This window comes from Tamandua tetradactyla, chromosome 2 (assembly GCF_023851605.1).
Source record: "Tamandua tetradactyla isolate mTamTet1 chromosome 2, mTamTet1.pri, whole genome shotgun sequence".
In the NCBI taxonomy this organism is placed as follows: Eukaryota; Metazoa; Chordata; class Mammalia; order Pilosa; family Myrmecophagidae; genus Tamandua; species Tamandua tetradactyla.
In genome coordinates, this window is record NC_135328.1 from 43,851,917 (window position 1) to 43,866,441 (window position 14,525).

A 14,525-nucleotide genomic window follows, 5' to 3' on the forward strand; every position below is an offset into this window, starting at 1 on the left:
ACCCTTCTACATTGATCCTTCAATTTTATGTTAGCAGTGCATGTAAATGGAATAATAATGCATTTTTTGCTTTTGTCATCTAATATCATCTTTGTAAAATTCATTCATGTTGTATAATATTCCATTCTGACTATAAAACTTATTTATGTGTTCTATTTTCTAGAACATATAGTGACATTTTATTTCTTTTCAGCATTTTGTGATTATGAGCAGTGCTGTTATGAACAGTCTTATAGGCAGCCAATGCATGTATTCAAGAGAGTCTATAAATTATGTGCCCAGAAGAACAACTCTGCATAACTCTGCCTGTATACTCTCTTCTAAAGTGGGTATACTAATTTAAAACCCCAATCATCAGCCCTGTTATTTTACCAACACTTGGTAAATTTTTCGCAGAGAAATACAAAATTATATCTCATTGGGGTTTACTTTCTAGTTCCCTTATTATTATTATTTTATTTAAGAAAACAAGCAATGCACTTAGAACCACCAAAAATGGATAGCTTAGTTAGCGTAACCATAGTTTTTAAGATAGAGTATGTTGGTCTATATTTATTGGGTATTTGTGGGAGAGATGGTTTTCCACCAAAATATCACAACTTCCTTTCCAATTGTTTCATTGTCACTGGGAGGTAGTTGACAATTCCTATTACTCTAGGTAATACACTCTCCCCAGTGGAAAGAATGGGTGTTATTTCCTGACCAGGATTTCAAAGATGTTTGTGGGTCTTTTTCACTCTTGGCTGAAAGCACATTACCCTTGCTAGAGATAACTGAACCTGGCCCCTGAATCATTGCTTAATAAAAGACATCTTCCAACTAAGAGACCCACCTAGCCCATTTACAAGAGCCATCAATACCCTTATTACTACCAGATTCCTCTATATGAAATATATGGTTGTCTTTTTTCCTCCTTTTCTATTAGATTGTTTCTCTTTTGTTTACCATCTTGTAGATAGTCTTTATGATTTTGAAATGAATACTTTGTCAATTGTGCGTATTGCAAATGTCTTGCATCATTTGAAGCTTGTTACTTTTTAAAAAATAATCTACCAATGTCTTATTTTTATTATATGTAAAATTATTAATTCATCTTTCAGTATTTGCATGTTCATTAGTTCTTGATTTAAAAGTACTTCTTTGAGAAATAAATGGCAGTCATTCCATTTTATAGACAATAAGGAATAGATATGAAATCACAAAAGCGGCAGAGGCTAAGAATACACTCTGATATCATTTATTGTATTTGCATAAACAGCTACAGAGAAGAATTCAGTTGGCTGATGTGGTACTATAGGTCTGTTTCAAGGTAAATGTCCTTTGCATTCAAACGTATCAATACTAATTCAACACACACACAAATACCAATACTTTACAACTAGCAGCTCACATGGCAAAACATTGTTCAGAGTCAGGGGAAAGTTTGTGACCCTGGAAAATAGAAGCCAATTGAGTCCCTAGAATGAAACTCATGCCCCTGTCCTAATTAATTCCATGTGGTAAAAAGCTGAGCTAGGGACCTTCAGGAGTTAGAATAATTGGATATCAATAGGAAATGCTTTGATAACAATTTAGCCAGACCTCGTTATACTTGCACTTGGGGATTTTCTTCCCACAATAAACTTTTCAACTGGCATCGGCTGCTAAAATCGTGTGCTGTTGCATGGTGATTTAAGCCAATTATATCTGAATTTTAAGAAGAAAAAGAAATACTTCCCAGATACATAAAAATAAGATCCTTACTTTTGTGTGAAAATTTAAAATTTGCCTTCAGTACTTGAAACTCTTTGAAATATATGGAATTGATTGTTTTAATGTAATGTGAGATAGGAATTGATTTAAATCATTTTTCATATTAATAATGAAGTTTTAAAATTTATTTTAAAAGTTCATCTTTTCTGCACTACCATGGCAGTGCAAATTGCATCATTTATCTGACATTTGTATATGCATAAGTTGTTACTCGGATCCCTATTCCATAGTATTATTTGTATCTATGTATCATTACCTTATTTTCTTAAAAACTATGAACTTATAATGTCTTAGAATGTGGGGAGAACAACTAAAGCTAAGCAGTGTATGACCCATGAAGCAGCATTTCCACTCCTGGTTATGTGTATAGCAAAATCAAATGTTTGTGCTCAATAGATAACCTGTATGAGAATGTTCTTTGAAATTTTATTCTTAATAGACAAAAACAGAGACCATCCAACTATCTACCAGCCAGAAAATGGTAAACTAGGTTACCATATGTTCATTCTGTGGATTACTGTAGAATACTACAGAAAATAATGAACTACTGATGCATACCACAATATAGATGAATCATTTTCATAACGTTGAAATTTATATATAATTCTCATATATAAAAGCTTATATACTGTATAGTTCCAATTAATTGAAGCTCAAAAGCATGCAAACTAAGCAGTGATGACAGATCAAATGAGCATTTACTCTGGGAGGATACGATATGAAGGGGAAGGAGAAAGCTTTCTGTGGTGCTGGAAATGGTCTATATTTTCACCTCATTTCATTAGTGTATGCAGATGAAGAAATACAAATAGATTGGCCCTTAAAAATGAGTGTGCTTAAGAAAGTATTTATAAGTTATACCACAATAAAAAATTAAGAAAACTCCAATTAAATAATAAACTTCTATATAATGAATTTATCAAAAAGTAATCACAATAAATATCAGAAATTATTTACATAATAACTGATAAGACACATTGGGCTTGTAGGGTTCAGGTAATGTAGTTCATAAATAGAAATGTAAAGATTTAAATACATATATTAGACTTCTGGGAAGGTGGCGGACCGGAGTGGAGTGAGTTCACTCCTGTTCCAGGAAACAAAATAGGAGGCAGTGAGAAAATACCCAGGACTGCAAAGTCCCAAGGTACTAGGAGTTGAGCTTGGGTATCAAATACTAAAGACATCCTAAAAAAGAAGAGTGAACTGGGAGGTCTATCACTTCCTGACTGTAAAGCTTCCTATAAAGTCATAGTGGTCAAAACAGCATAGCACTGGCACAAAGATAGAAGGACTGGCCGGTGGAATAGAATCAAGAGTGCAGAGATTGACCACCAAATTTATGAACATTTGATCTTCAATAAGTCCCCCAAATCCACAGAAATGGGATAGAATAGTCATTTCAGTAAGTGGGCATGGGAGAACTGGATTTCAATAGTCGAGAGAATGAAAGAGGACCCCTATCTAACACCTTACAAAAATTAATTCAAAATGAATCAAAGACCTACATGTAAGAGCTAGTACCATAAAAATTCTTGAAAAAAAAATGTAGGGAAACATCTTCCTGATCTTCTAGCTGTTTCGCAGCAGTTAGAAGAAAAAAATCTCGGAGTAATAGGAGATAGTTTCTTAAACTTTACACCTAGAGCACAAACTATGAAAGAAAAAATAGACAAATGGGAACTCCTTAAGATCAAGAGCTTCTGTGCCTCAAAGGACTTTGCTAAATAGATAAAGAGGCAGCCAACTCAAAGGGAGAAAATATTTGAAAACCACAAACCTTTGATAAAGGTTTGATATCCTGTGTACATAAAGAAATTATACAGCTCAACAACAAAAGAACAAACAATCCAATCATAAAATGGGCAGAGGAAATGAATAGGCACTTTTCTGAAGAGCAAATATAGATGGCTAAAAGGCACATGAAGAGCTGCTTATTGGCTGTAAGTCATCAGCTATAAGGGAAATGCAAATTAAGATGACAATGAGATATCACTTCACACCTATAGGAGTGGTTGCTATGAAACACACAGGAAACTATAAATGTTGGAGAGGATGCAGAGAGATTGGAACATTTATTCACTGTTGGTAGGAATGTAAAATGGTTCAGCTGCTGTGGAAATCAGTTTGGTGATTCCTCAGAAAACTAAATATTGAGTTCTCTTATGGCCCGGCAATACCAGTACTCAGTATATACCCAGAAGAGTTGAGGGTAGTGGTGCAAACAGACATTTGCACACCGATGTTCATAGTGGCACTGTTCACAATTGCCACGAGATGGAAACAATCCAGGTATCTATCAACAGACGAGTGGATAAACAGAATGTGTTATATACATATGATGGAATATCATGGAGCATTTAGACAAAATGATCTCCCAAAACATATGACAACATGGATAAACCTTGAGGACATAATGCAGAGAGAAATAAGTCAGACACAAAAGGACAGATACTGTATGATTCCATTGTTATGACTCTGATAAAGCCGCCAATGTTTTGGAGCAGCTCGAAGGTAAAATCTGTGAGAATGGTGACTCAAGACAGACTCTGGGAATTGTTCTATAGCTGCTTGTTGGGGTGTGCTTTGAAAATTGTTGCTTTTTTTCTTTCCTTTCTTTGTATATATATGTCATATTTTACAACAAAAAAGTTTTAAAAACTATAGGCAGTTATAGTAATATTAGATAAAATCAATTCTTGAAATCAAAAATTTGAAAATATTTGGTAACATTACTTACTACTATAGCAAAGATGATATTTGTAATAACTTTTCACTTGATATTGTGAGAATACATACAGTTTTGATGGTTAACAGATGATATTTTAAAAATTGTTTAATATTTAGAATTCAGGTAACTCCGATATCTGTATTTATAGATTTTTTTCCTTCCTTGCTTTAATTTAAATTCATTTGTGAGACATATTGTACAAACAGGCTTTTTGATGATGACCATATATTAGATTTCCATATATTAACTGTAAAAATATTTGTATCTTTATATTTTCCTGAAATCAGGAAAGATTAGATTAGAGTCATCCTAAGTAGGTTTAATGACATGAAGGAAAAGATGGATAAAATAAGTGAACAGATGGAGAATCTCAGCAGAAAATTGGAAACACTAATGAAAACCCAAAAGGAGTACTGAAATTAAGCATTAAATATCTGAAAGGAAAATAAACACTTTCAGAAAGAGAGCTTGTGAGCTTTAAAGATCAAAATAAGTGTTCCAATCTGAGGAAAAAAAGAGAAAAAAGCTTGCAAAAATGTAAACAGAAAGTCATTGGCTTCTACTATAATAGCAAGTTGTCCAAAATAAGTACAGTTTGAGTTACAGAAGGAAAGAAACGAGAGTTAATGGTGGTGAAAATTTATGTGAAGAAATAAAAGTCTGATGTTTCCCAACTTTGATGAAAGACATCAACTTACATAGAATCAAGAAGCTGACCAAATGCAAAGAAAGATAAATTGTAAAAAATCACTCCTAGGCTCATCACAGTCAAACTGCTGAAATCCAAAGATAGAAAACTTTCAAAGATTCCAGATAAAAGCCTCAATACATCCAGGGGGAGAACACTAAAACTAGAATTTGAAAGGGCTAGAATTAGGGTGAAACAAGTGAGGCTTAGCTGTTCAAGTGCAGCATTGGATTCTGTCTTTATTTAAAATGTTAATGTTTTGTTTACTCTGGAGATTTTGCATTCTTATTTTGCAAAATATTGTATTAAAATATTACTTATCTTAATCACTGCATTTCTTGTACCCGTTACATTTTGCACTTGAGACAAATTTTTCACGTTTCTCACTTACCTTATCCCAATCACACCTTGATCAGCAGTACTTTGTTTCAGTACTTCTAAAAATGTTTAACTACTTAGCCTTCCTCCAAAATAACTTATGCTATCAAAATAATCTAAAATATTGCAGGTTAACTTTTCTAAGTGTTTTAAAGTTCCAGGGGTCCTTGGAAAGGTATGGAGACAGTTATGGTTAGCCCAAAGACTGGAGCTTCTCTCAGCATTCAGTGGTCAGTGTCCAGGGTTATTGAATGTCTTGAAATGCATGGGCATCTTGCACAATAAATAATCATCCCATCCAGAAATTCAAGAATACTCTCACTGAAAAATACTAATACCCAAACAAGCAAACATTTTCCCACTTTCCAATTATTTCTTTCATGGTGTTGTGTGTGTGTGTGTGTATATATATATATATATATATATATATATATATATATATATGTGGTAGTTAGGTTCAGGTGTCAACTTGGCCAGGTGAAGGTGCCTAGTTCTGTTGCTGTGGACATGAGCCAATGGTACGTGAACCTCATCTGTTGCTCATTACATCTGCAGTCGGCTAGGAGGCGTGCCTGCTGCAATGAATGATGTTTGATTTAATTGACTGGTGCTTAAATGAGAGAGCTCAATGTAGCACAGTCCAAGTGGCTCAGCATACCTCATCTCAGCACTTGCAGCTCAGCCCAGACCTTTGGTGATACAGAAAGAAATCACCTCGGGGAAAGTTATTGGAACCCAGAGGCCTGGAGAGAAGGCCAGCAGAGATCACCCTGTGCCTTCCCACATAACAAAGAACCTCAGTTGAAAATTAGCTGCCTTTCCTCTGAAGAACTATTGGAATAAATCCCCTTTTATTAAAAGCCGATCCATCTCTCGTGTGTTGCATTCCGGCAGCTAGCAAACGAGAACAATATACATATATTTATCTTATTATCAAATTCAACATTTCTTCTTTGATGTACATGATGGGTTAAATTAATAATAATAAAAATAATACAACATAAAAATATCTTATTCTGAGAGCTTGATGATCAAGAATGCTCTGGAATGTATGTGTGTGTGTGTGTACGTATATTCATAAAGTTCCAAGTTCTCAATCAGTAGTTATATGAAGAGATCATAATATGTTTAAAATAATTTTAGATGACAGAAATGTAAGCAAAACACTGAAAAATTTCTCAGAAATACTGAAGTTCTCTATACTGACTCTCAAGGCACAGCTAACACCTTATATACTGTGAAGGGAGTTGAAAAGGTTGTTCTCTTTTCCTCCACAAATTTATTTCCACATGTAACCATTGTACTTTTGCTTCTACTGTTAGAAATCTAATTTATGTAGTTAAGGCACTAACTATGATTAAAATAAAAAGGCTACATGAGCTTAACATTTTAAACTATAATTGGTCACTAATAAATCTGTTAATTTTCCAAATCCTCTATTTTATAACAGGAAAAAAAACAGAATTGAAGAAATTTTGTATAGAGAAGTGCTAGAGTTAGTATCTATATGATAAAGTAACATAAGAGCTAGGTATTTTCCCCTTGGTTATTTGGAAGCCAGATTTGTCTGTATATCTCAGAAAGATGAGTAGACTTACACACATAGAACAGGCATGATGAAGTCATTGTCTAGAAGTCTTTCTAGAAAGGAGCTTGAAAAGTAGAGATGAGAAAGAGGAAGCTGGGAACCAGAGAATAGAACATGGGAAGTAAAGCAGAAGGATGACACTCAGACATGTTCTTTCCAAATTTTCTGCATAGCTAATGCTTTTACAGCTCTGCTAGAATTGCAGCTCTTCTTAGAACCTTCTCTGTTTCCATGTTAAAACTAACTTCCAGAATGACTGCAAAAGGAATGGCAAGGTAAGAGCACTGAAAATCCTCTCTTCCACAAAAATAATGAAAATACTAAAAAAAAAAAAAAAAAAGAAAGATCAAAGTAAACTTTTTCAGAACTCTGGAAAATAACCAACGGCTTGCATTAATCTGTTTATTCAGGACAAATAGTTGAATCTCAGTAAGCACAGCAAGTTTTGTGGAGTTTTAGATTAACCTAATCTCACCCCTCTCCCCACCCCTGTGAAAGAAATAGCCTTACAATTTCAGTGAAAAACCACAGCCTATTATCTGTGAAGGGACAGAATGGAGATCTATCACTTACAAAGCCCAATTTCCAGATAACTGCTATTATTTGACCTCTGTGGAAGTTCCCTGGAAAATACTATTTGCAAGGGTTGTGTTGATTTAACCTGAATCAGACCTCAGCTGCTGTGAACAGCCTTCCCCCGAGGGCATTTGTTAAAAACACTTAGCAGAAATTGTTAGACTCTGTATTAGTTTATAGATAAAAAATGTATTTTATATAATATAATAAAATTTATTATCTAAATAAAATAAAAATATATATGATAAATATTGCCTTAGATGACAATAAAAGCTGGGGCAAATAAAAAGCAGACTAACAAACTTATAAGGAAAATCTGGGACTTAGCTGTCCACAGGGGCCTTTGCAAAGCTCCAAGATATTCCTAGGAATCTAGAAAGCTATGTACATGCACAATGCACTAGGAAAGGCCTCGCACATTAGTTTCCCAGGGTTGCCATCACAAATTACCACTTCGATGGCTTAAAGAACAGAAATTCTCCCCTAGTATCTTCAGTGAGAGCGCAGCCCTGCCAACACCATGATTTTAGGCTCTGCCCTCCAGAACTGTAAAACATTAAATTTCCGGTTATTTTCCTATGAAACAAATAAACAGACTTCACATATTTTGCTCAGGGAAGTTAACGAACAACAGCAACCACAACAAACAGCAGCAACAACAAATCCTTGAGGGATCCAATTTCCAGAGTCACCATATTATATATATTATTGAAAATCTCGACCTTTCAGCAAAAAACTATAAGAATGCAAAGGAACAAGAAAGTCTGCCCTATACACAGGAATAAGAGCTGTCAGTAGAAGCCTCCATTTATCTTCCAGCCACTGAACTTACTCAATGAGAGCTTTAAATCAGCTACTTTAAAGTTTTCAAAGGACTAAAGGAAACCATTTCTAAACAACTAAAGTATGAGAACAATGCTTAACCAAAAAGAAAAAATCAATAAAAAGATAGAAAGTTTTAAAAAGAACCAAATGCAAATGCTGACTTGAAAAGTATAATAAATGGAATGGAAAATCCACAACATCAGGGGTGTGGCCAAGATGGCGGCTTAGCAATGTGTGCGTTTTAGTTCGACTTCCAGAACAACTTCTAAATAACCAGAAACAGTACAGAACAGCTCCCGGAGCCACGTCAGTGACCAGACACACAGCGTACCCCAGTCTGAATCAGCTGGACTGGCTGTGATCCTCCCCAGAACCGTGAGTTCCCCAAGCCGCGTGGCTGGCACCCCTCCCCCATGGGCTGCTTCCCAGAGGGCAGAGGAAAGAGAATTTAACAGCAGCAGGGGCTGAGTCCAACCAAACACCAATTGTGGAATTAATTAACAAATTCTGACTACTAAAAATAGGCCCCCAGCTCAGGTGAACCTGGTCAAGGCGGAGGTTACTCAATGGGTTCACGGAAAAAGAGAAAAGGGGAGGAAATGGAGGTTTTTGTGGCTGTGTTTCTATGGAGGTTTGGCTGCCTCTGGATACAGCAGCAGGACTTCTCGGGCTGCAGCTGCCCTAGGCATAGGCAGAAACGTACTGCTTTCAGGGCTGTCTCCCACCTGTGCCTTCCTCAGGGGAGGGGTGAAGCCCAACTCAGGTGGAATCCCTCCCTCAAAGAATTCAGACCCCAGGGCTTGGCAATTTGAAGCCATTAAAACCAGCCTACAACCTCTACTCTGTCTCCACCATGTCCCCAGCAGGGAGAGTCTTCCAAAGTTAAAGGTGCCGCAACATCTTATGCTGGTGGGACCCGCAGGCAGACAAGTGCCACCTACTGGGCAGGATAAGAAAAACAGCCCAGAGACTTCACAGGAAAGTCTTTTAATCTGCTGGGTCTCACCTTCAGGGAAAACTGACACAGGTGCCTCGTTCCTCCTGTTAGGAGGCCAGGTTAATCCAGGAAAACCTGATTGGAGTCTATAATACCTATGTAGACCCTCCTAAGGGTGGGGAGGGAAAAGGTACCATAGAAGCAGGGCAAGAAACAAGAAAACAAGAACTGAAAAATTATCCTCTGTTAAACAAAACCTAAGCTTGAGGTCCAGAAAAAGCTGAACTGAAGGTCAAAGAACAGATAGACAACAAATTCATCTAGCAAGAAAACCCTAGGTAAGAGAAGTGAAAGCAATCTCCAGAATAAACTAATTAAGGTAATTAAATGTCTAGACACCAGCAAAAGATAACAAATCACACCAGGAAAATTGAAGATATGGCCCAGTCAAAGGAACAAACCAATAGTTCAAATGAGATACAAGAGCTGAAACAATTAATTCAGAATATACGAACAGACATGGAAAACCTCATCAAAAACCAAATCAGTGAATTGAGGGAGGATAGGAAGAAGGCAAGGAATGAACAAAAAGAAGAAATGGAAAGTCTGAAAGTTCTCAACATCAGATTTGAGCTGGTAGAAGAAATAATTAGTGAATTTGAATTTTGGTCAATTGAGAATATCTAGTCGGAGGAACAGAAGAAAAAAATGAAGTTGGTGGAGTTTACTATCACCACCACTACTGTGATTATACTTTCACTACTATTACCAGGACCCAGCCACCAGCACACTCTCTTTCTCTCCCTTATTCTTTTTTTTTGTTCTTGCTCTCAGTGAAGTAGGGAATATATATATATATATGCAAATATTCTAAATGGTCCTGTTGAAACTTCTCCCTCTACAGGGAAGAGGCAGGCACCTCCTTCCTGTTGTGAGGATTTGGGGATCAACACAGAGTTTCCTCAAAAGAAACCTATTTATGAGACCCCTTCTTATCTCTAGCTTTTAACTCTTTTTAGATCCACATCTAGCTGAGAGGTTCAAGAGTTAGGAAACTGATTATTGGGCATTTCCTATAAATATCTGCATTTTGTCTGTCTTACAACATATTTCAGTATCTGGGGTCTGACAAATCTTAGTGCCTATGTTGAAACTTCCAGCTTAACATCCTGACGTTCCCCCCTCTTCCCATAAGCATCAGGATGTGATAATGCTTTGTGTGTCTAGATAAGGCTCATGTTTTAACCAGTTGAACCAACACCTTCTCTAGGAAGTCTTTTATATCCTCTGCCACCAGAGTGAGTTAAATCCCCCCCCCCCCAGAAATTATATAACACTCTGTATAAACTATTGTTGTTCTTACCACACTGAATCACTCTGGAGTTAAGACAGTCAAGGTTCAGATTTCACTAGTTTGTGATCTTAGCATGCTCTTTATTTTTTTTTAGTTTCCCTACCCTATCTCATGGGTTGTTGTAGGGATTAAATTAGATTATTTTAATGCATATTAAGTTATTAGACTGGTCAGTGCCTATGACAACATGATTTATTGTGTCGCTGAATGTCTGTATAAGTTTGAGGAGAGAGAAGGTGTGGGCTCTATTTCTGAAGGACAAGAAAGCAGTGTGTTAATCTTTATGTAAGGAGAGTAAATTTTAGCTCTTTAGCTCTGGAACTTCTAGGAGGGCTCAGAGTCCATGCATACCTGGGAGCCTGAGTGAAGGAGGAGCCATATCATCCCCAAAATGGAAAATCCCTTGGAAATAAAAGTAGAAAAGCCTGAATACAATTTCTATCAAATTTCAAATTTTGGGGCAGGACCAGCCCTGATGTTTTAATGATTCCAGCCAAAGTGACATAGCATCCTCAAATTATTCTCCAATTTCCTTATACAAACAAGAGCCAGTAAATTACTACAAAGTATATCCTACCTAACTGTTTCCTATAACACATGCAAGAATAATGTCAGCAAAGATTTCTGAGTCACAGATATGGAAAAGAAGAAAAGTGAGCTATAGTTTTAGTAATTTGCTATTTCCGTTTAATTGAGGAAACAAGATTAATTGGATGTTTTAAAATAAAGGTAAATGTTAGTAGGAAGAATATGTTTTCTTACTCAAGAGTTTTCTCAAAGCTCTTTTCATGTCTTTATTTCTCAGGCTATAAATGAAAGGGTTTAACATGGGAGTGACCACTGTGTATATCACTGAAGCAATTATGTTCTTTTTATTGGTGCTGTTGGATGAGGGAAGAAAATATAGGCCAATAATTGCCCCATAATAAAGAGTCACCACGGAGAGGTGGGATCCACAAGTGGACAAGGCTTTGCAGATGCCCTTGGTTGAGGGAACCCGGAGGATGGTGGCTCCAATATGGCCATAAGAAGCCAGAATGCAGAAGAATGGAAGCATGATGACTGCTAGTCCTGCAGTAAAGATTACCAGTTGATTGAGGGAGGTGTCTGAGCAGGACAACTTGAGCAGGGCAGCGAGGTCACAGAAGAAGTGTGTAATGGTGTTGTCAGCACAGAAGGACAGTTGGCTCAAGAGGAGTGTATGCAAAAGAGCGCAAGCAGAAGCAATGACCCAGGCCCCAACCACCAACATGACACAAAGACCATGACTCATGATGGCTGTATAATGGAGAGGGTGGCAGATGGCCACGTACCTATCATAGGCCATTGAAGTTATAAGGAAACTGTCCAAGTCAGCAAATAATATGAAAGAATATGTCTGTGAAATGCACCCTTTGTAGGAGATGGACAGATGCTGTGTTTGCATATTCATCAGCATTTTGGGGACAGTGACAGATGAAAAGGAGACATCAGTGAAGGCCAAGTGACTGAGGAAGAAGTACATGGGGGTGTGGAGGCGAGAGTCCAGCCTGATGAGCAGGATGATGAGCAGGTTCCCCAGCACCGTGGTCAGGTACATGCCCAGGAAGAGGCAGAAGAACCCACCCTGCTGCTCTGGCTGGATGGGGAGCCCCAGGAGGAGGAATTCAGACACGCTGCTCTGGTTCTCCATCCTCATACCAGTATTTTGGCTGGAAAGGGCTGGTGTGGGGAGTTGAAAGGCAGAATATCTTAGAATAAGAACTGATGCACTGTACATTTTAAAAGAAATGACTTCATAGAATAATCAATATTAAGAGTCCAGTGTACTTCTATTTTTTTCTGCCAGTCTCCAAGTTTGCTTTATTCCTATGCTTTCCCAACAGCAGTTAACATCATTTTCACTATTAAAGTTTAATAGAACTATTTTGGCCAGTCTATATATTTAGGGATCAAATGATTGATCCCAAGGTACAGACTCTATCTTCTGCTCATAAGCCAGCATGTCAAATTAAAGAGGTTATTGACATAAAGATACTATACTAAAGCATAGAGCCCATGCCCTTGCAATTCTCTCCTCTTTAAAGAAGGGGGAAATGACTGTTAATGTTTCTAATGTTTCCTTCTCACCTAGTCCACAATATTCCACCAGAGATAAAAAAAAAAAAAAAACCACAGAAACAAAATGATAGGGAGTGAGGTCACAACATCCATTTTTCAGCTGGATTCAGAAGACAGCTATGTACCACCAGTCTTGATTGCTCCAGCCGCCAACTGATTAAAGGGAAGAGTACAATTATCAACCAACTCAACTCAGTAGTAAAAATACATGCAAATGTTAACTTTTGATGACAATATCAAAGTCATCAATTGGCTCTGCATCATATCTAAAGGAAGAATCAGAATATTTATAAATGCTTCAACATTATGTCTCTTCAAAGCAGATGAAAGACAGTTCACCACTTAGACCTAGAGGCTGAAGGCTTTCTGTACAGATTCTAGCACCTTGAATCCAAGCATTGACTCCAAAATCCTCATGTATTGTGGATATGGGTGATGGAATCCTCTCTCTTTGTTTCTTGATGGTCTTCAGATTATCTATGTTAGATATTGACCAGGGGTGGGGGATGAAGGAGAAGTATGGGGATCTACAATCACGTCTATGAGGTATGATTTCCAGAAAAACATTAGGCCCTCCAAATCACTATCCAAAATATTACTCTCAATAGAATGATAATATATGAAACACTTTCAGTAAGAGAAAAAGGACTTTAAGTTCTAAGGGGACCAAACAAAAGGAATTACGATTCCCATTTAGTCAATTGGAAACTAGGACTAGAAAGTGTAAGCAATGGTACCTAAAATTATAGAGCATGAAAATCGTGGAGAGATAATTCAATATTATATTTGTATGAGTTCTATTCTGCGCTCCTAATTACCATGCTATATTTTCTCCAACAGGGCATCATTTGATGGGAAAAATATAACTGGACATGTATTTCTTATTAAAAAGAAGATGGATCTGTAATCTCTCAAATGACTTTGGATGAATATGGTCCTTAAGCAAAAACTGACTCAGATGTGGTATTAATAAAGAGACTTGGGTGCCAGTTACTGAATTTACAAAGACAGCTGCTTATAAAGTCATTTCCTCAAGGCTCTGGGATAAAAGCAGGGTAGACCCTGGCCAATGTTTTTATTGACTACTGACTTTCACAGCTTGGATGCAGGGCAGATATTTAGCAAAGCTGTAAAAGAAATAACATGTCTGTAGAGAGGAAAACAAACCCTAAGGAATTATAATTATTATGTCCACCCAAGGTATCTGAACTGATTCAAAGAAATCATATAAAATGCCTGGCATGAGTTTACTCATGTACTCATGTGCAAGATTTTTCACAATCCTTTATCACATGCACACACACACACTCTGCTGATTGAAGTCTGCAAGCACTTCCCTTACCAAGGTCAGTGAGTCATCAATTCAAATACTTTCAGTTCTATGGAATGAAAGAGTTTTCCATTTGTTCTGTAAGAGAGCTGGAGCTGGAAAAAGGAGAAAAGTCATGAGCTCTACTCTGAAGTGGGAAAGAGACACGCTCTCTTTTTCATCAGTTCCAAGACAACGACAAGAGTATTCCTTTTCACCAGCCAGGTTGGGAACCCAAAGGATCAAGTACATAAATTACTGGGGAGAAACCATTAGGGGATAATTAC

The 14,525-nt window shown here is 37.0% G+C and overlaps 1 protein-coding gene across 1 annotated transcript; it reads right to left on the minus strand.

The window, feature by feature from the left end:
* Positions 1–11,565: 11,565 nt before the first annotated feature.
* LOC143659872 (olfactory receptor 1J1-like) lies at positions 11,566–12,507 on the minus strand. Its single transcript, XM_077133226.1, has one exon. The coding sequence runs from the start codon at positions 12,505–12,507 to the stop codon at positions 11,566–11,568; it is 942 nt and encodes a 313-aa protein (XP_076989341.1).
* Between the last annotated feature and the right edge of the window lie 2,018 nt (positions 12,508–14,525).

Excerpts from the sequence above, each read along its gene's own strand:
- LOC143659872 (XM_077133226.1), bottom strand. The coding sequence starts at position 12,507 with ATGAGGATGGAGAACCAGAGCAGCGTGTCTGAATTCCTCCTCCTGGGG.